Below are 21,651 nucleotides of genomic sequence, written 5' to 3' on the forward strand. Positions count from 1 at the left end.
TTGATAAATATTAAACTTATGCAAAATATATATTCTAGGCAACAGGGTGAGTAATAGGGACACTTTTTGTAAACTGCCAATCAGGGAGTGCCACTGAAACTGTACCATACCTCCTAAAAAAAACTTATGAGGATAGTTTCTTCAATCATAACATGAAATTTACATCATTAAAAAGATTACTCGCTAAAATATACATTCTAGAAAAAAAAAAAAAAAAAAAAATTCTTGGTAATTTATAAATATCCTATTTGTTATAAAATCTCAATTTTAATTTTTCCGTAAACACATTTTTTAGATATCAAGCATGTAATCGTATAGGATTTAGTTAGTTGAGAATAATAAATAAATCTTTAAAATCCGAAACGAAATAGATTACTTTTTTCAGTGATCGAAAGAAAAAAAAATTGTCTCCTAACCAATTTTATGTATGTTAATATAAATTGTTTATGGAAGAGTGAATGATGTAACTAAGAGGAATATCCTCAGATTTAAAACACCTTCACCATTTAGCTTGACAGAATTAAAGAGAGAATAAAAATAAACGAATGGTGGGTAGGGTGTCAGGTGAGGGTTGGATAAGTTTTGTACATTTAGTCATTAACAAATTCAATCAAATTTCTCAGAATTATTTTCATGCATATTTCTTTTTGCATCAATTAAAATTAATTTTGTCTTTTAAAATCAAAACTTTCTCAATTAAAATATAAATCAATTGGAATTATATATAAGGAATGAGTAGAATATTGAAATTAGATATTCCCCAAAGCAAAAAATCCTATTTACAAAATATAAAAAAAAATTCAATCTTTTTTTAAATTGTTAGTATTTTACATATAAGTCAATTTTTTTCATATTTAAAATCTTTTTAAATGAAAATATTTTGATGATCTTTGCAAAAATGATTAGATATTTCTTGTTAATAAGTTCTTTCCATTAAATATTTAAAGAAGTGGGAGGGGGTGGAGTGGTTACAATGGAATTTTCTTTATCGACAATTTATGGTTCTTGCCTAGAATTCTATACTAAAAAGTAATTTTTAAAATTTGTATCATGGATGTACTCATGAAATAAATATTCCAAAAATTGCGCAAACTTATCAAGTAGTTTTATTTTTATAAAATCATTTTTAAGTGATTAATGGGAATTCATATGCATTACAACATAAATTTCGTAAGTTTGAATTATGTCAAGTTATGTCCCTTTTTGGGAGGGGATTTTTTTTGCAGACAAGACGAATGTTCTTCAGTTATTCATAGAATTTGACTTATTAAAAAGTAAAACTATTAGATCAATTTACATGATTTCTTGAATATTATATTTTCGTTTTGTCATAGGTATGTACATCATTTTTTAAATTTTTATTTCTAATATGGGGAATTCTGGACAAGAACCCAATTTGTCTTTAAATCTCTCTTTAATTGGTCACATTTTTTGAAAAACATTTATGAATAAACTATTATAGTTGAGAAAAGAAAGCAACCAAATTAAATCAAGACAAAATTTCTTAACATACAAAAAATATATTTTTCCGAAACATTAGGACTTTGGAATTATTCTTCCCTTTTTCAAAGCTTTTTTTAATTTGGTATCTTTCTTTGAGTCTTTTCGTTTTTGCAGATTACGTTCACGTTTGGCTTGTTTGCGTTTAAGTTTTTCTTCAACATTTTCTTTTCGTTCTTCCCACACTTTCTTTCGTTTTTCTTTCATCTTTTCTTTCCGTTTCAAAGCCTTCTTCAATAATTCAGGATTATCCTTAACCTTCTGTCCAGATGCCCGGTCCAAAGCAGCTTTCCATTTTTTCTCTTTCACAGCTTCTTTTGCAGCCTCCTCATCAACAGCTTCCAGTTTCTTAATTTCCTCATCTTTCTTCTCCAACTTGGTCAGCAGTTGTTTGTAATTCTTGCCATGCAAACCTGTGATTGTCTTTCTCTTTTTCTTGGCATGGCTCTCTGTCGTGATGTCCCCAAATAGTAGTTGGTCCGACAACATTGCCGGACGCTTCTCAGAGTTTTTTTTACTCTTCAATTCTGGGTTTTTAGGAGCCTTTTCTTTTTTCCCTGACAAAGCTTTCCTCTTGGCTTCCAGTTTCTTCTCTTGCTTTTTCATACGTCTTCTTTCTCGAATTGCACCTTTGCTTAATGAACCTCTCTGTGCTGAAAAGAGAAAATTACTGAATTATAATTATTTGGTTTGATTTTTATGACATTTTTTTTTGAGGTTTAAGTAACCCCAAAAAATGTTGATACACAGATTCCAGTAATTTTGAAGTTTTTATGCTTCAAGTTGTTTATATCTTCAAATATTTATTTATTATATTTGATTTGGCTGTTTGGTAGAGCAAAATTGTTTTTGACTTTGTAGAAAAGTTGAATTTTGTAAAAGGAAAAGAAAAAACAAAATAACATCAATATTTTGGTACATTTTGTCAAGAAGTAGATATCTTCAGACACCATGCTCCTACAAAACTAGAGAATTATAATTGTCATAAACAAATCTACAATCTAAAGATGGAGATTAAACAAGTTGTAATAAAATTTTCTGAAAAGTAAAAACTTCTTGATATTACATTTAATATTTATGTATTAAGTAACAAGAATTGAAAATGTAAGAATAGTCCAAAATATGAAGTATTCCCAAAGTTATCACATGAAAACATTGAACAAAATCTCATATTTCCAGTTTTAGAAAGTCCTTGAAAGTAAACAGACTCATCAAATATTCCTTTACTCAATCTGAAAACCCTGCTAATATTACATTACTTAATCTATTACAATCCTTACAATTGTATTTATGTATTTTTATTACATTTTATTTAATTTATGTTTGTAAAATTCATTTTTCTTAACTATGCTAACATTCATTGTCTTTTCAACTTATTTAAACATACATTCAATTTCATATCCATTTATTCATTTTACTTTACATTTATAAAAATACTTTACTTTCAATATTAATTTATAAAAAAACTTAATCTTTAAATAAACATTTTAAAATTAAAAATAAATGCAATTAAAAGAAAATGTGCATTTGTCCAAAAATAATTAAACTACATAATATGCATTCAGTAGATGGTAAAAATGTTTTTGTAACATTAAAAAAATATGCAAATAAATATTCACAAAACAAAAAAAAAACAAACAATCAGTTTTAAGTATACTTATATTTAAAAACATTTTACTGCCATTTTCAGTTGTGCCTTCAAATTAACACTTTACTTCCAAGAACTTTCAAGAACGGAAATCATTCAGATTGGTAAATATGCGATTTCATCAAATAAAAAAACTATTTGATCAGGCTGAAATTTTGTTATCAAAGAAAATCAGATCTGAACATAAAACTTGAGAAAAAACAAAACAAAAAAAAAAAAACGGAAGTTGAAGTTTTATCAAAATTTTAATCAAATTTTTCAAAGTCAAAATCATAAAACGCTGAACTTCATTGTCTATAATCTTTACTATGAACAGAACCAAAGTTACAAACAATATGACTTATCTTTCACCTAAATATTCCAAAATTAGATGAGTCAAGTTAGACAATGACCAATATTTTTACAATCAGCCCAATGATGTGTATCCTAAACTGTGCACAAACTGATAAACCAAAATCGACTAAAAACAACCTATTTGCTGGAGGTAAAAAAAATTAAAATTCATTAAAATGTGTTGGAAGTTAGTGAATCAGACATAACTTTTCAAATAGAAAAATAGTATGCATAAAATTTTGAAAATTATGTGACCTCCAGAAAGGAATATGAATGACCCTTCTCAAAATGTTAAATCTAAAATCAGAAAACTGTATAATTAATATGTAGAGACAACTTACAGAGGATAATAGCAACGTATAAATATACCAGATTATAAGGAATACTGAAAAGATGCAGCTTTTAATTTTAAAAATCTTTCTCCCAGCTTTCAGTTAGTTTACTAGTTGTATGTATGAAGCAAGAATATTACATCAAAAGAAAAGCGTTCTTGTTGAGAATTTCCCATATGTTAAAAATAAAGAAAAATCTGTATTATGAACATAACTGATAAAAATATTGCAAAAATTATGTAAATTCATCAAGTAGTTTTATTTTTAAACAAGAAAATCATTTTTAAGTGATTGATATAAATTCATAGACATTAAAACATAAATCTAGCAAATTATAACACGAGTTATCTCCCTTGTTTGAATTGTTTTTCAAAATGGTGGGTAAAAAGTGATTTCTCAGTTAATCATAAATTTGATTTTCTTTATAAAAAATAAAACTACATCAATTTACATAATTTTTAAAATATATTTTCGTTTTGTTTTGGCTACATACTTCATACATATTTATTTTTTTTAATATAGGGGGACTTCTAGACAAGAATAGAAAATCTGTCTTCCAGTTTTCACTTTAATATATTTGTAATATATTTAGTGTTAGTAAATTTTTTTTTTAAAAAGTTCCTTTCTCAAGCAATTCTATTTCTGATATCCAGTTTTGCAGTATTTCCAGTTACAACCTAGCATGGTTATTAGTTTTGTATGAATTGTCAATATAAATTTTAAAATTTTATTTTAGACATTAATAATATAAATAAAAAATGTTTATTAATTACAAAATTATGGAGAATTTGATTTAATTTGTAGTTGCTGTAGTATAATAAAAAAGGAGGCCTACATAAAATAAAAATTTCAGCACATTTTAAACTTGCGATAATGCCGAGTTCATCCACTATTTTTTTCATATTTATGCAAAATAGAAATTAGAAACTTCTTCAAATCTTACCTTGCAAAGAATCTATTTTTTTCTGTAGTTTTAATTCACGGCTGACTACATCATCTTGCTCTGAAAGATGAAACATTTTATATGAAAAACATCTGAAACAAAAGTCAATTTACATAAATGAACAAATTATCTTTAATACAGTTTAGATAATCACTCAAAATTCTAGGGGGAGGGAAAAAAAAAAAAAAATCAAATGTTTCTTAACGTTTGATAAATTGATGTCATGGTTTAAATCAAGGAATCTTCTGAACTAGTGATGGTTTCAATTATCAGCGCCTTTGTTAAATATTTCTGATTTTTTTTTTTTTTTCCAACATGGAAGTCACCACTTATCAAGGCCCAGAGGCCACTCGGGGATAAGGGTTATTGCGTGTACAGTAATCAATGGGACAATATCGTAACCATTAGTAATGGAGATCTGATAAAGTGTCTTACTTAAGGGGGCAGTTTATCAGAACTTGTTTATGATGGACTTGAAGTTATAGTTAGGTGGGAAACAGGCAAACGGAAGAGTTCCACAGGCGTGCACTTCTAAGAAAGAAGCTTTGTTCATGGAATCTACGTTTTGATTGAGGCACAGATAAAGAGTGGGGAAAATTACTGACAGTGGTTTCAGCTAGACGGGTGTTTCTCGTGAAAGATTGGCAAGGGGGGGACCAGAGACTGAAGCTTAGATGAGCACTTGCCATGGAAATAATGATAAAACAAATGACAGCCTCACAACGTCCCTCCTGTGGGAGAGACGTTGCAGGGAAGAGAAAAGGGCACCCCCCACTAGTCTACAAAGTCTATTTTGTACTCTGTCAAGACAGGATAGGCTGTTTTTAGCAGCTCCTGTCCAGATATGACAGCAATACTCCATCCTTGGACGTACTTGGCTTTTATATAGATAGAGAATTGCATCAGCAGTGAGATATCTACTGAAGCGGTAGAAGGATCCCACCATTTTTTCAGCGACCTTGGCAACAGATTTGATGTAGGGGTTTCTTTTTATGACTTTTTTTTTTTTTTTTACAAGGGAATCACTACTTATCAAGGCCCAAAGGCCGCTCAAGGATAAGCATCAATGAGTGTATGATGGTCACCAAGACAATTGTTGTATAGAGCACTGAGCTCTACATCGGTTGTCAGGATTTCAAAAATATAATTTATTATGCTAAGAATTATGTTTTGATAATTTAGTAAGATAGGAATTTTAACTAGTATAAACATTCTTTCAGAAATTATTAATAGAATTATGTTTATAATTGTGAATTTTAGCTAAATGAAATAGAATAAACATTAAGTTAAACCTGACAGTTGATGAGTTTAGCGTATGACGTAACAGTCAGCTGATCAGGGTTATTTTTGGATTTAGATCCGAGAGAGTTAGCATCCGAAATTGGAGACGGGTAGACGTGCGGGAAGCGCGCACAACCAAAGAGATGGGATAGGAAGAAAGAGTTTGCAAGCCTTAGAGGATTTAGGACTCAACTGAACTGAAACAAAAGAATGTATATATTTTGTAACCGGTGATATTGTGTTATCTGTTCTGAAGGATCGAAAAAAATGAACCATCCAACCGTAAAGCTTAGTCCCTAATTAAGGTACTGTGAATTGTCTTTCTATTACAACCTGTCTACTCAACATAAACATTCAGCTAGGCCACGTGTACACGATTCAAACGAGTATATACACATCACAAGCAACACAATAAATTAGGGTTCAAATAGTGAAGAACCACTATAGACATTTAGTGACATGTACACACATTCAGATGAACCCTTCGTCACAAGTACATATCTGTATGCCATGTTGGTACTCCATTACACAACACAATGTTAACGATTTTTAGTGGTGGAAATTGGGTAGATTTTGATTAAGGGGATGGCACAACAAGAACTTCGTTTATAAGACAATATTGTAATCTGCTGGAAAGCAGGCTAGAGGAATAGAATTCCACAGGTAGTTCTAGGAAAGAAGCTTTGTTAATGGATTTTGCATTTAGATTTAAGCACAGATAGAGTATAGGGGAAATTGTTGATAGTGGTTGTAGCTGGACGAGTATGTTTTGTGAAAATTTGGCAAAGGGAACCATAAATTGAAGCTCAGACGAGCACTTGCCATGAAAATAATAGAGTAGAGACAGGCTCACAATGCCTCTTCTGTGAGGAAAGAGGTCGTAGTGAGGAGAAAAGGGCATCACCTATTAGGTTTCAAAGTTAGTTTTGAACTGTCAAGGCAGGATAGAGTACTCTGGGCAGCTCCTAACCAGTTGTAATAACAGTAATCCATTGTAGGACATATCTGGTTCTTATACAGGTAGAGGATTGTGCCAGAAATTAGATAACTTCTGGAGCATTAGAATGACAACCATTTTTCTGGCAACCTTGGCAACAGATTTGATATGTCTTGTATTTCAGATCAGACTCAAAAGTTTGTCAAAACACGAAGCTTCTTTGAGACAAGAGTCATTCATATCAAGTGAGAATCACAGCGTTTGAAAATATAGAAACTTGGTTTTGGATGCGTTAAAATTAACCAGCAACCTTTTGCCTTATTGCACCACATGCTCAAGATTGGAGTAGAGAGAGTCAGAGACATCTTGGTTGTTGTTGGCTCTTCAAGTGTTGCCATAGATGGTAGAGTCTTATGCGTATATGTCAACAAATGAACTTAGAATGTGATCTGATGAAGATGAGGAAGAGTGTTGGCATCAACATGGATCCTTGAGGTACACCAGCATTGATACATTGAGCTTTGGACTTCTACCTATCAACAACTACTGGTATAAACCTATCAGAGAAAAGATTTGATACTTAAGATATCTATATCTTACTTGATAGTTAAGATATCTTTTATTGCTGGGAATCTTGTAAAGTAGACTTATGTCAAACCCTATCAAATGCCAGTCAATAGATTCACTTACACTATGTGAAATTAGTATATTAGCTGTAGATCTTGCAGGATGGAAACCATATTATTTGTCACCAAGTAGGTTGTTTTTACTGAGGTAGTTAATTTCTCTAACACGAATTCAAGCAACTTACTAATGACACACAGAAGATTAATGGGTCTGTACGGAGATGCAGAAGACTGATCTCCAGTATTTTTAAATACTAGGAAAACTAATGAGGTTTCCAAGGTGTTGGGAAGCATTTCTCCTTTACAAATTATAACAGTGTAATTTTTTTTCATAATCGAGATAGATATATATAGCCTACAAAGCCCCCGCGTTATTTGGGGTTACAATCAGCTGAAACTGAACAAATGTATTGTGTGGAGGGTGAAGATTGTAGATAAAAAAAACTATGTATCAGATTTTAAGGTTGAAAATCCGAATTTTGAAGGTGTTTAATTTTTTTAGCCATTGTGTTTTTTAAGTTTGAAATTCATTGAATATGTTAATTCTTTCAGATTAGCAAAAAATAAAATGTTTTTATTATTTTTATGAAAAATACTACTTTTACATCTAAATCTTTTAAATCTTATTTACAAACAGTTATCCTCCCCTTCTTTCTGCTGTGACTTGCACTTGACTTAGTTTGAAGTGTGAGGAACTTTTGCATCTACCACACTCATCCAGAAACACTTGGTCCTGATGCAAAAACAGGGTCAAGACAACCAAGTGTGATACTAGATGCAAGAGTTGTCTCCAACACATACAGCACCAAGCATCCCCAAAATGGTCACCTATCTGGTACTGGCCGGCCTCATCATTGCTTAACTTCAAGGGTTATATATAGGCAACAAATATGCATTGCTTATGAAAAGGAATTAAATCCTCATAAAGTTGATTCTTAACTTAATCGTCAAAACAAACGTTAATGCATGGGAATTTACCGGACTAAATGATTTCATTTATTCAAGTAAAAGCTACCATAGTTTCTTGGATTCTATCATTAAAGTTTTTTTTTTTTTTGTTTTTTGTTTCGCTACGCAAATTGGTTTTGTCTATTTTGGCCATACCTACTCTACTTCTTAACTTGGAGGAATGCTATGGAAAGTTAAGTTCCAAGAGTGGATATTCGCACAAATAGTGATGATTAGTGGTTGTAGCGGTATAAAGCTCCCAAATAGAAGAAAAAGTTCCTCTGTTCAGTTTGCAGAGGAGTTTGGTTCAATTCATTTTATAAGAGATAGTAACCAGTTTGTGCACAAATATTAAAACTAGAGAGGAGAACAACTGAAATGAGAAGAAAATATGAGAGGGTGAGTCGATTGTGGTTACTCAGAATTTGTTACTTTGATGACAGTTGGAGTACAGGGAGGAGTTGGTACTAGTGTGATAAAGAGTACTAACCAATCTCAAAGAAAAGAGTATACCAAACATGTATAACCAGTATGATGACATGGAAAGGGCACCTGACCAATCAGGGTTGAGGATGTGTGACAGAGAGAGATAATGAGAATGATACAATGAATATGTAAGACATGCTTAGATCTGATTACCTCATAGGAAGATCAAATTTAGACAGTATTAGGAGATATGTGCAGAACAGAATAGATGAGAATGCTTAGGTTAGATGTAGAACAGTTGAGGTAGCAGGATCAGTTGGCAAGGAAAGGCCAAAGAAAACATGGAAGAAGTGATAATGATGAATTTGAGAGAATAAGGGATAAATAAAGACCTAGCCAAGGATAGGTTAGTTTGGAAGTTAATTTCTTAAAGCTATTCAGTACAGAAAACTGACATTAAACTGATTATGAATGATGATAGAAACCTGACAATTACAACCACTTTGGATGGAAGCGGTCTCAGAAATAATAAATAATCTGTTATTCCACACTTGTCAACTACTTCTAAATTCTATAGATGTTAAACATTAGTGAAAAAAAAAAAAAAAAATTTACGTTAATATATAAAACCTTTGTTTTCCTTTTATATTCAAACTCTTTTTTATGGATTTGATAAGAGGAACCAAAAATTTGCTGGTTTGAAAGGTTTCTAAGTGCTTCTAGAAAAGGCCCCATCAATTAATCATGCTTAAAGTTTGAAACATTGCTAACGTGGAGTTTAAATGCATACATGAATATTTTGCAAAACAAAAATCTTTCCCTTGGACCCACTGCTAAGTCTCATCCCTTTACTGTATAAGTCTCTAGTTACCAAGAGATTTTTGATCTTGATTAAAACTTGCCATAAATTAAAAAGAACAAAATTGATGAAGTATTTTTATTTTTATAAAGAAAATCATTTTTGTGGCTAAGTTAACAGCGATAACATTGCAATGTCATTTGGAAAACAAGGGAAATAATGCCAAATAATTCACATTTGCAAGATTTAAGAAAGCCATTTTTAATATGGGACATTGGAAAAACTCAAACTGACTTAAAAATGATTTTCTTTATAAATATTGATCAATTAACATGATTTTAATATATTTTCTGTCATGGGTAAGTACAGAGTTTTTTTTATTTTTGCTAATATAGGGAAAATTCTGGATAAACACAAAATTTTCTACTTGTCTATACTGGAAAATGCTGAAAATTCTTACAAATTGTTTACACATGTAAAAACTATGCAAGTTTTTTCATTTTTTTTTTTTTTTTTTTTTAAAGTTTTTGAATGTTTGACTATTCTTTACTTTTACACTTACAAAGTACAGCCATTGTCTAATATAAAAACCGGTTTGGAATTGAGTACTTGTACTCTGTCAATGCAAAAAAGAAAACTTATGAGTGACACTATTATATTTTTGCATTCGTGTCAATATTACAAATTGAAATTCATTTCTTAATCAACTAGCAGGCCGTCTAGCATTGCCAGGTCATAAACTATGCTTACATATATTTTAATTTATGAAGAACTTGTATTTATTATAGAGCCTATTCTCTATTAATTATGTTGTACTCAATATGTAGTAGTGACCGCCCTGGCATAGCCCGATTGTAAAATATGCTTAAATATATTTTAATTTATGCAGATTTCATATTGTAGAGTCAATACTATTGATTATTATACTGTACCCAATATACAGTAGTGATTTCAAAAGTAAAAAGAATATGCTTGGGTGCCATCGTTTAGAATTAAATCCAAAGCATGTTGCTCTCCAGCCTTATTACCGCCAAGTTCATACGCATATAAAAAACTTTTGAAAATAATTTAAGTTTATAGAAGGCAGAACAATGCAATGGTGTGACAGACTCAATGGGGAACCAGCTTTGTAGTTTCACTTTTATTGATCCAATTCATGTGCATATATGTATAATCATACATGTATGTGTTTTTTTGTTTTTGTTTTTTTTTACTCACCTTTACCCCAAATCAAGGCATATTGCCACTTGAATGTATGAGGCTACTAATTGGAACCATGCTTAAGAAAGATTAAGTTGTTGGTTTACGTTGCATTTGAACTTCTGCATATCAGTACAGTTTGGGAAGTAGGCAGCAGGAAGAGAATTCCAAATCTAGCTGTTCTAGGGAAAAAGCTATTTTAGTAGAAAACTTTGACATTTAGGCACCTCAACAGTGAATGTGTGATTTTTTTGCTAAACAGGTTTGTCAGGAATATATGTGTTGAGGAGGCACAAGTGCAATGAGTTCATCAGAGCACATTCCATTGAAATATTTGTAAAGCAAGCACAGGGATGCAACATTGCGGCAATGGGAAAGGAGTTGATGCCTGGTTGACAAAGTGGGATCTATTAGATTGCAGACCCTTTTTTAGACCCTATCCAAGAAGGAGAAACTAGTGGTAGATTCACCAGCTCAGATGTGGCAACGATACTCCATACATGGGCGAATGGTGGCCTTCTAGATGTACAGGATACTCTCAGATGTGAGCAGTTTTCTAGTACGATAGAGGGAGCTCACTTTCCTTGCAGCAGCCTTCGTAGTGTCCTCAACGTATTTAATCCAGTTCATATTTCCTGTGAATTGAAGGAAGAATTCTCAGGTAGGGTTTTATTTGTCATGATATCAGTGGTTGGAGAGGTTTCTTGTAATTGTTAAAAGGAGAGCAGCTTAGCCTGACTAGCATTAAATGTCACCATCCATTTACATCAACTACAGTCTGGAGTTCATTTCTAATGATTCAGCCATTGTCTTGGATTTGTGTACATTCGTTCTTCCCTTATGCACGTTATAGAACGTATTAGCAAATATACCCATTTCTGACTCAATATTATCGGGAGGTCACTGATGAATATCAGAAATAGTGGTCCAAGGATCAACCCCCGAAGCACTCCCGCATTAATGTTATGCTGCTTGGATGAATGCCCATCAATGACAGCCTGGATGGTCCTATTGTCTAAGAAGGATCTAATTATATTTAATATTCATCCAGTTATACCATATGATTTGATTTTCATTAGCAGTTCTTCATGCCAGACTTTGCCAAAGGCCTTGGATATATCGAAGTACCCGCCGTATCCAGTGCATGGTATATGCATTCAGAGATGACTTAAAATATCTGCAGTAGAACATTTCCTAAATCCATACTGTTTGTAAGAAAAAAGATTAGCTTTTGCAAGGTGATGGATTAGTGTTTCATTGATTAGCATCTCAAAGATTTTAGCGAAAAGGGGGAGAAGACATAGGGTGATAATTGAGAGGGTCAGTCCTTTCACCAGAATTCTTGTACACTGGTACTATAAGGCATTTGTTGTAGAGTTTGGAAAGTATGGGGGCTAGTTCAGCTGAGCATTTAATTAGTATAAAAGGGATGAGATAAGGCCCACACACCTTGGAGGTGTCTAAGTTTTTTATGACATCATGGACATGTGAAGTGCTTTTTGACGTCCGTCCAATTTGGGAGTGAATTGTTTGTTAGCTCTAGGGTGAAGTTGGAGGCGAATCGCTGAGCAAGCAATTCTGCCTTTTCGGTTGCCGTGCATGCAACCTTCTAGTTGTTGGATAGTGGGGGAATTACTGATTGCCCTTTATTCATTACACTATTATAAATTTTCCAGAAATCATGAGTTCCTATCTTGTGATTCTATAGGTTCCCTGGTTATATCAGGTCTTTTGGCTGTGGTTATTTCTCTTACAATGATTTTCAGCATCTATAAATTTTTGCCTATTTGCATTTGACTTATGACATACAAGCCAGGGGAGTGTATGTTGTCTTTGTGCAATGGCAGCTGTACAATCTGTAGTGAACCATGGGGGTGAGTGAGGCTTGCTGTAATACTTCCATGCGGGGACATGTGCTTCAATGGCCCCTTTGCACGATTTAGTTGTCTCATTTGCACACTGTTCAGCCAGGAAAGAGAAAATATTTGTCTGAGGCATCTGACATGTTCTGATGGCTTCCCAGTCAGCCCTTTTGTAGTACCTTGTCATTTAGAGCAGTGGCTTCTCACTTTGGGGTTGGGATTTGAGTGCGATGTCTACTGATACTATGTGGTCTGCGTTTTCAAGTGGATTGTGGGCATTGGTTACACAACCCTCAGGTACTGTGGTAAGGAATAGGTCTAAGAGCGAAGCTTGCTGGTGGTCACTATCTGAGAGGAAGGTTTGGAACATGACTGAGGGAATAGACTATAGAGAAGCTATAAGTAGAGCATCCAGCTGCATCTGTGTAACCCAAGAAAATAATCCATTTTTAATGATGGACATTAAAGTCACTGAACACATGTATTTAGGCATTACTATCTAAGAAGAGTGCTGCATCAAAACTATCAGAGGCATGATCGATTAGAATACAGTTCTGACGAGGATGAACAGTAGAGAAAATATAACGCAATGATGAAAAACACAAAGGCCTGGTCATCTAATTCCAGACGTTGCTCTAGTTAAGGGAACAGTGCTTCGAATATAGACTCCAAGCCCATGCATATATCTATCGGAGTCTTTGCGGCAGAGAGGGAGATATCCTGTCATGTTAAAATAGTCACAGAAGGATAGGTTTGTTTCACTTAATGCTAAGATATCTGAAAAGTTTACTAAGAGGTAAGATTCTACATCATCTTCTAAGCCCACATATTTGTGAATGCGAGCCTCAAGGGAGGAGACGAATTGGTTTTGTTTGGGTGGTTGTCCAGTTTAATTGTGGTATTTGTTGGGGTTGTCATTTCATTTTGTTTAATTTCAATTGGGGAGAGAAAGTTGCACAATGTGGGTCAGTTTTGATGACAAGTATACAGACACACACAACAGGTCCATAAGCTGGCTTTTGCCCAGGAAGTTGTGGCCTCGTGAAAATCCAAAGATAGCAGCAGAGTCCCTTCCTATGCACGACATGGCACTACAACTATCCTGATATACAACTGATGATAGAGTAGCCACTCTAAACACTACCAAAGAGTTAGGGTCCTGTACTGTCAGTCGGAAACAGCAGCCAGACAAACTGTCAATCAGGAACCCTCAACCTCCAAGACAAGACCGGCACAGACCAGCCAAGTGAGCATACTCAGCACGCAAGCAAACCCAATTTGCTCAGTTTGTGAGAAAAAAGTTGAATAGGGGAATGGCATTCAATGTCCTAGTCAGGAAACAAGGCCAAGTACAGAGTAGCTCCGGAGGGACCCTGTTACTGCACTTCTGCATCTAATAGACAAAGAGTGTGAAAGCTAGCAATGATTTTTTTTATAGAATATTTTGCATTCTCTTCAACAGGCGTTTTTGACTTTCAAATGTGCATGGCGAGTTTTATTTTAGACTAGCGAGGGGTACCCGGCGTTGCCCGGGTGTTTGGAGGTGTGTGTGTTTTTGGGTAAATGAAAAAAATCGTTGGCCGGGTGCTTGGTTAAAAGAAAAAAAAAAAGAAAAAAAAAAGACATTTAACGGCAGGTGTGCGTTTTTGACGACTTAATAATGTCAACTGAGTACGGGAGAGTGTTTTATTTACCGCGAGTGTTTGCTTCTTTCTTTATACGAAAAAGTCAAATCGATGTGCGGTGATCGAAAACTGTTGAATATTTAAGTTTTGTAAGTTGGGCAAATTAAATACACACGCGACACCAGTTCGTAACTCTTACATATCATTTAGACGCGATATAAAAAGTTTTAAGAAACAACCCGAGCAAAAAGCAAGCGGAAAAAATCCTTTCTTGGACATGCACAAAAACGCATACACATTTTCGTTTTTATATTTATAGATGAAGTGGATTTTTTTTTTTTTTAATTTTTTTTTTATTACATTTTCACCCCAAACAAGGCACATTGCCACTTTAATGTAGGGGGCTACTATCAGGGGAAACATCTACTGGGGTACTATGTAGGGATTAGGGCAGCGAGATGTTGGTTCACGTTACACTTGAACTTATGCATGTCAGTACAGTTGGGGAAGCAGTGACCTGGAATGAAATTCCAAAGTCTAGCAGTTCTGGGGAAGAAACTACTGGAGTAGAAAGATCTTTTACATCTAGGGATCTCTACAGTGTGGGGGTGGGATTTTGTAGCTTGTCGGGTCTGTCGAGGGTGTTCACGTCGTGGGGGCACAAGTGCTTGCAGTTCTTCAGAGCATTCACCATTATAATACTTGTAGAACAGGCAGAGGGATGCAACGTTTCGACGATGGGACAGAGGCTGAAGTTTTGATGCCAGTTTAGGGCCTATCAGATTTGCGACTCTCTTTTGAACCCTGTCAAGGAGCGAGAGACTAGTAGCCGATGCACCGGCCCAAATGTGACAGCAATACTCCATACATGGGCGAATAGTGGCCTTATAGAGGTACAGGATACTTTCGGGTGTTAGAAGTTTTCTAGCACGGTAGAGAGAGCCCACCTTCCTCGCAGCGGCCCTGGCAATGCCCTCGATGTAATTGTTCCAGCTCATGTTTCCTGTGAACGTTAGGCCAAGGAGCTTGAAAGACGTACTCTCAGCTAAAGAGTTGTTGGCCATTGCTATAGGTGGTAGAGAAGGTTTCTTGTAATTATTGAATGAAACCAGTTTGGTCTTGGTGGCATTGAACGTTACCAGCCATTTTTGTCCCCATTCCACTACTGATTTGAGGTCATCCTCTAGTGTTTCTGCCATTACTTTAGATATATGTTCATTTGTTTTCCTGTCGTGCCTGCTATAGAGTGTGGTGTCATCAGCATATATACCCATCTCAGAGGCAATTTTGTCGGGGAGGTCATTTATGAATATCAGGAACAGCAGAGGACCAAGGATAGATCCCTGGGGCACTCCCGCATTTATATTATATTGTTTAGACGTACGACCGTCGAGGACAACCTGGATTTTTCTCTTATCTAAGAAGGATTTAATTATGTTAAGTATTCTACCAGTGATACCGTAAGATCTAATCTTCCTGAGGAGACCCTCATGCCATACCCTGTCAAAAGCCTTAGATATATCTAGAGCTACCGCTCTGCCCTCTCCCGCTTTGTCCAGTGAATGGTATATGCGTTCAGAGATTACAGTGAGGATGTCTGCCGTGGAACGGGCTTGTCTAAATCCATATTGATGGTCGGTCAGAAGTTTAGCATCTGTAAGGTGCTGGACTAGAGCATGGTTAATTAAGGTCTCAAATATTTTGGCAAAAAGTGGGAGGAGGCTAATAGGGCGATAATTTAATGGGTCAGTTCTTTCGCCAGAATTCTTGAATACTGGTACCACAGAAGCAGTTTTCCAGCAGCTCGGAAAGCAAGATTCATTAAGGCATTTGTTGTAGAGTTTGGAGAGAACTGGAGCTACTTCGGCTGAGCACTTTTTTAATAGCACAGCTGGGATGAGGTCGGGTCCACATGCTTTGGAAGTGTCAAGGTTTTTTATGATAGCAAACCTACTATTTTCAAAAATAATGTTAAAAAAGGTACAAATGTATATTTGCGCATGAATGGAAGGAACATGCTTAGTCAACGTATGCCAGCCAAATTACAATTTTTTTTAAATTTTAACCCTTTAGCAACTATTTTTACAGGCTAAAACCAAATTAATTTTATTCTACAATTCCAAAACCCCTATATATCAAGTTTCAAGTCTGTAGACTAAAACTTGACAAAGTAGTTTGATAGAGACAGACAAGATAGATTTGTGAACACTCTAGAAAACTAGTCGAAAAAAACCCAAAAAAACATTTAAAATGATAGATCAGTTTAATATATAAATTTAATATAAAATGATCTAATTTGCTAGTCATTTTTTTAAACCAGTTAACTAAATTTTTTACAACTTACTTTAAATCCAAGTGATACAGTTGTAAAATAATTGCCTAAACAAGTAGACCTCCCTCTCTCAAAAAACATGTACAGCCCATGTTACAGAAATGTTAGTTTACTGCCCTAACACTAAAATTATTTGGAAATAATTTTATGTAAAACTGACCCCTCACTCTAAAATAATTGTTTTGCTTTTATTTTGTTAATTCAAATTAGTGTTCACACATCATGGAGGGGGGATTATCTGGTTAAGAGTGTTAATCCATAACCAATAAACTCCATTGAATTTAGAAATGCATGGTTTAGCAGAGTTCCTGAAGTGCAGTTTTACAGACAGAAGTGGTGATTTTCCAGAATTGCCAAAAAAGGAGAGTGATAAATAAAATAAACAAATATTACCAAGGGCAAGATAAGTTACACTTCTACCTACTTGAATAGGCTTTTCTGTTTTAACCCATTTGAAAGTTTTGTTACTTAAAAAATAGTGCAAAATCTGTAGAGTTTTAATGAAAAAAAAAAAAAAAGTCCATAAAGCCAATTTAGAGCCTTGATAACAGTTCAAAAACAAACAAGATACTAGTAGAACAAATAACATTATATTTACACATGATTGGTGACATATTGAAGGTTTTTCTGCTAGTATTTTGTTTAATTTTCGATTTGAGCAATTACAGAGGAGTACTAATGCACTTATTGAACCATGCTGATATAACATTTAGAAAGCCATTCTTAACATGAAGAGAGAAAGGTGTTTTGTAACTATTCTGTACTTTCATCTAACAATTTAAAACAATGATACTTTAAAACTTTAATTTAACTTGAAAATACTATTTAAAAATAGTGTGGTTCAACAAGTGCACAAGCACCTATAAAGGCTCCAAACTTTTGTTCTAACTTGACAAATATTTTTTTAAGAAAAAAATACTCAAGTTAAAAAAACTTATCAAGGTAGGTAAAAGAGTAACTTAGGTTGCCTTTGGTAAGATTTACTTGTATATTTTTTTCAGTCTTTTTATTTTGGGTTTTTTTTTTTTTTTTTTTTTTGTAAAATTTACCTGCATCACCATCTTCAGTTGAGTGTGAAGCCAATTGGTCAGTTGTGGTTGGCTGCAGTGGGACTTTCGTTGGGCCTCCAGGAAGAAGAGAGAAGAAACGTTCAAAAAGATCATTATCTTCCTCAACATAAGGAAGATTATAGGCTATTTGTACCATCTGAAAGGAGTGATTAAAAAAAAGTACAATTATTTCAGTTTGTTTTGTTTTTTTATGTGATTTACATTGGCAGTGCTTCTACCAAATTTTAACTGAACCAGATAGATTTTTGCTGCACTAAACATAATTTAGATAAAAAAGTTGGGTTTAAATTGTGTAAAGGTAGCAAATTTTTAGCAAGGATTATACCACAGCAAGTGTGTTTAATTGCCTGCGAAATAGATTTTCTTTATAATTTATTTAATATCTTAAATTAAAAATGGTCAATTTCTAACCACCTAATAATTTCTTCATATCATAAAACAAATTTAAATGATATTCGTTTTCAGCACCACCAAAAACCGGTGCTGTTTTTTTTTTTAAACTAAGATTCGTTTATTTTTCATAATTTAGGATGTAAATGTAAGCTTACACGAACGGTTTACAAAAATTTGTTTTTCATTTTTTTTTTTTGAGGTGAGTATTCAATTATAGAATTTGTATAGATTTTACCAGGTGCTTCTGTAGTTTACTTAACCGCCTCCTAATGTAAAAAGAATTTTTGTGAAATGTTAAACTGCAGAAGCACCCGTTTACAACTATACAAGTTGTATAATGAAAAAAACGAAAAACAAAAGTATGCTTTTGTAAACTTACTAACAGCAAAATTAGCGTCCTAAATTGAGATGAAAAAAAATGAACGCATCTTAGTAAAAAAAAAAAAAAAAACTCAAGTGCGTGGCGCGCGTTGGCGGTACTTATAAACGAAAGAAAAAAAAACACGCATTTTTAGAGGGTGGGTACTTTCGTACAGGTTCGTTTAAACGCAAAACTATTTTTGCAGAATACGGACCGTGCTAATATAACGTTATTTAGAAACTCGGTAATACGTGGGGATGGAGTTAACCATTTTGCACTTTCATTTAACAATACGGTACTAGTGCACTTATTGATCCGTGCTGAAATAACGTTATTTAAAAAGTCATTCTTAACATGAGGAGGGTGTTTTATAACTATTTTTTACTTTATACAATCGAATAAAAAAAACTATCATAAAACTTGGAAATTCGATTTTTAAAATAGCGCGGATCAATAAGTGCACCACCATACAATATAAAAAGATAGGTAAAAATTGAATTTAACTTAAAAATCATACCTAAGAAAAATATAACACGATCCGTATTAAATATTACCAAAACAGATTAAACAAGTTCGAGGGAAAAAACAACACGTGTTTGAAAAATATTAAAAACTCACGCCATAAATTAAGCAAACAAAAGTAAAAATAATAATTTCAGCTTCTATACAAGTCAACCGTTTCCTTAGAAAGCTCATTCTTATCAACGTTAAAATAATTTAAAATAAATAAATATAAAATTAATAAATAAATTCAAAATCGAAACTTGCCTTAACTTATCGACATCAATAATAGCCGAATTTATAGACTTCTCTAAAGATACTAGCTTTGTCCTTCGATTCGTATTTTATAAGACCGGAAATATAATTAAATAATTATGTGAAACGATGAAAAAAAAAAAATCAGACATTTGGGTAAAAAATAAGTTTGTATAATTAAACTTTATAACAAATAATAACGTACTTCTCAGACTAAATTGCGATCAAATAATTCTATCTTAAAATCACGTGTAAAATTAATATCATTTACGAAACTAAAGCGAATGATAACAGATGAAAGGAGATGTATTTTTGCCGAGCGTTTTTTTTTTTTTTTTTTGCATTCGTGGTCTTTTAAGTCAACGCATTTCAGGTGAAAACATTGTTACGAACTTACGCGCCGTAGCGAAATTAGTGTAAATTCAAAAAATTACAAAAAAATGATTCAGTAGAAAAATAATTATGAATAAAAAAGAATTTATCGTGTATTTTATTGTGGAAGAGTTGTGCGGCAAATTTACTATGAGCAATATAGCTACCACCACCACCACAGCTGTGTGTAAAACGTCAGCATTTTACACAATAACAGCAACATCATCATTTCGTGTTTACTATTTTCTGAGTCAAGTTCTATGGATGGGCATTGGCGCTATAAGTGTTAATTGAAATAACGCTTTTTTTTCTGTCGGATTTTCATATTTACATTGTAAAACGGTAGGAAATTTGGTCGACATTCTCCGATGCCCGGTATCACAGCCGTGGGTGTCAGTAATTAGCAATATGAAGACCAGTAGGTGTATCAGAATTTTTGTAGGAATTTTTGACACTCCTAACACGAAACTGCGAATAAAATATAAAAAAACTGGTAATTTCTCTGTTAAAAGTGGGTTGTTTATTTTCTTTATGGATTATAATTTTTTTTTTTTAAACAGTAATGAAATTAATTGAATTTTATGAGCTCAATATTTTTCAATTTTTAAACTTTAAAAATCTATCAAAATTTTTCTATTGATTCAATTTTTACGATATTTTCAGTGTCAACGTGAAATTTTATGCTCTTTCCAATAAACCGAATTTTAGACAAACGGTTTTTTTTAATTCACGCCCCCCCCCATTTTCAAGTGTCTATTAAAAAGTAAATAATTAATTTACTCACCAAAGTTTTCTAAATCACAAATTGAAGATAAAAGATCAATAAATAATATATTCAAATTAAAAAAAAAATAGGTAGTGTTTTTTAGAAATTTACCTGTAAAGTCCGTTGTTATTTTTTTTTAAATGAAACCTTGGTCCTTGCTCCTTTAATTGAAAAAAAATTAGGGCTTGAATTACATTTTTCGAGTAGTTATAAGCTTGGAAATACAGGGGGTCGAATGATTTCACGCCTCCCATTTTGAAATGTCTATTAAAAAGTAAATAATTAATTTACTCACCAAAGTGTTATATATCACAAATTGAAGATAAATGATCAATAAATAATATATTCAAATTTAAAACAAAAAAGTAGTGTTTTTTAGAAATTTACCTGTAAAGTTCGAAGTTTAAAACCTTTTTTTTAAAAAAAAAACACGTTTTTGTTTTTGTTTTTTTAATGAAACCTTGGTCCTTGCTCCTTTAATTGAAAAAAAAAATCAGGGCTTGAATTACATTTTTGCGAGGAGTTATAAGCTTGGAAAGACGGGGTGGAATTATTCAATATTTTTCACGAAATTTCTGACACACCTAGAAGACCAGTTTCAATATTTTGTAGCGATACACCACAGACATTAAAATAAATAAATAAATAACACTCCAGTTACGCGCGCATTTTCCGTACATTAAAATGGATGAATAAATAACATTTCAGTTATGTGCACATTTTCTGTATACACCTATGCAAATTCTGTGGACATAAAAAGTAAATCTGTGTCTCTGCACGCGGACATAGTTCAGGACAATACCACGTAACAGGGTGTCCACTTTCTATCCAATCAATGCTCAAAGAAAACACTTTTATAAAATCTTTTCCTGACAGCCTTGTCTGGGAGTCAGCAAGAAGCATATAAAATGCACTGTGCGCAAAATCCAAGCCAGTTCAGGATGCAGTAAGCAACTCAGCGTCTGACTCTGCCTTGTGGGATATAAAACCACCAACAGGACTTCGCACATCATACACCTAAATTCTCAACATGGAAGTATCATATAAAATGGAAATTAACTTTTTTTCTCTTTCTCTCTTTGCCTGTCGTTTCAAGCTAAGCCACATGGACATACACAGAAGGAAAAATATGTTTTTGCAG

The 21,651-nt window shown here is 33.3% G+C and overlaps 2 protein-coding genes across 5 annotated transcripts in view; one reads left to right on the top strand and one right to left on the bottom strand.

The window, feature by feature from the left end:
* The window catches only part of LOC145255574 (retinol dehydrogenase 13-like), a 171,641-nt gene that overhangs the window by 44,334 nt on the left and 105,656 nt on the right, over positions 1-21,651 (top strand). The window lies entirely within an intron of this gene.
* On the bottom strand, positions 1,501-19,654 carry LOC145255577 (uncharacterized). Of its 2 annotated transcripts, none has more exons than XM_080114041.1 (4): positions 19,385-19,654; positions 17,842-17,998; positions 4,757-4,816; positions 1,501-2,153 (listed from the first exon to the last, which is right to left on the bottom strand). In XM_080114041.1, exons 2-4 carry the CDS (start codon positions 17,996-17,998, stop codon positions 1,537-1,539), a joined length of 834 nt encoding a protein of 277 aa, XP_079970167.1. In that variant the 5' UTR covers positions 19,385-19,654; the 3' UTR covers positions 1,501-1,536. The 2 variants fall into 2 exon arrangements, with proteins under 2 accessions (XP_079970167.1, XP_079970166.1); XM_080114040.1 differs by lacking the exon at positions 19,385-19,654 and adding an exon at positions 19,235-19,377.

This window comes from Euprymna scolopes, chromosome 31 (genome assembly GCF_053919585.1).
Source record: "Euprymna scolopes isolate OS-2025 chromosome 31, ASM5391958v1, whole genome shotgun sequence".
In the NCBI taxonomy this organism is placed as follows: domain Eukaryota; kingdom Metazoa; phylum Mollusca; class Cephalopoda; order Sepiida; family Sepiolidae; genus Euprymna; species Euprymna scolopes.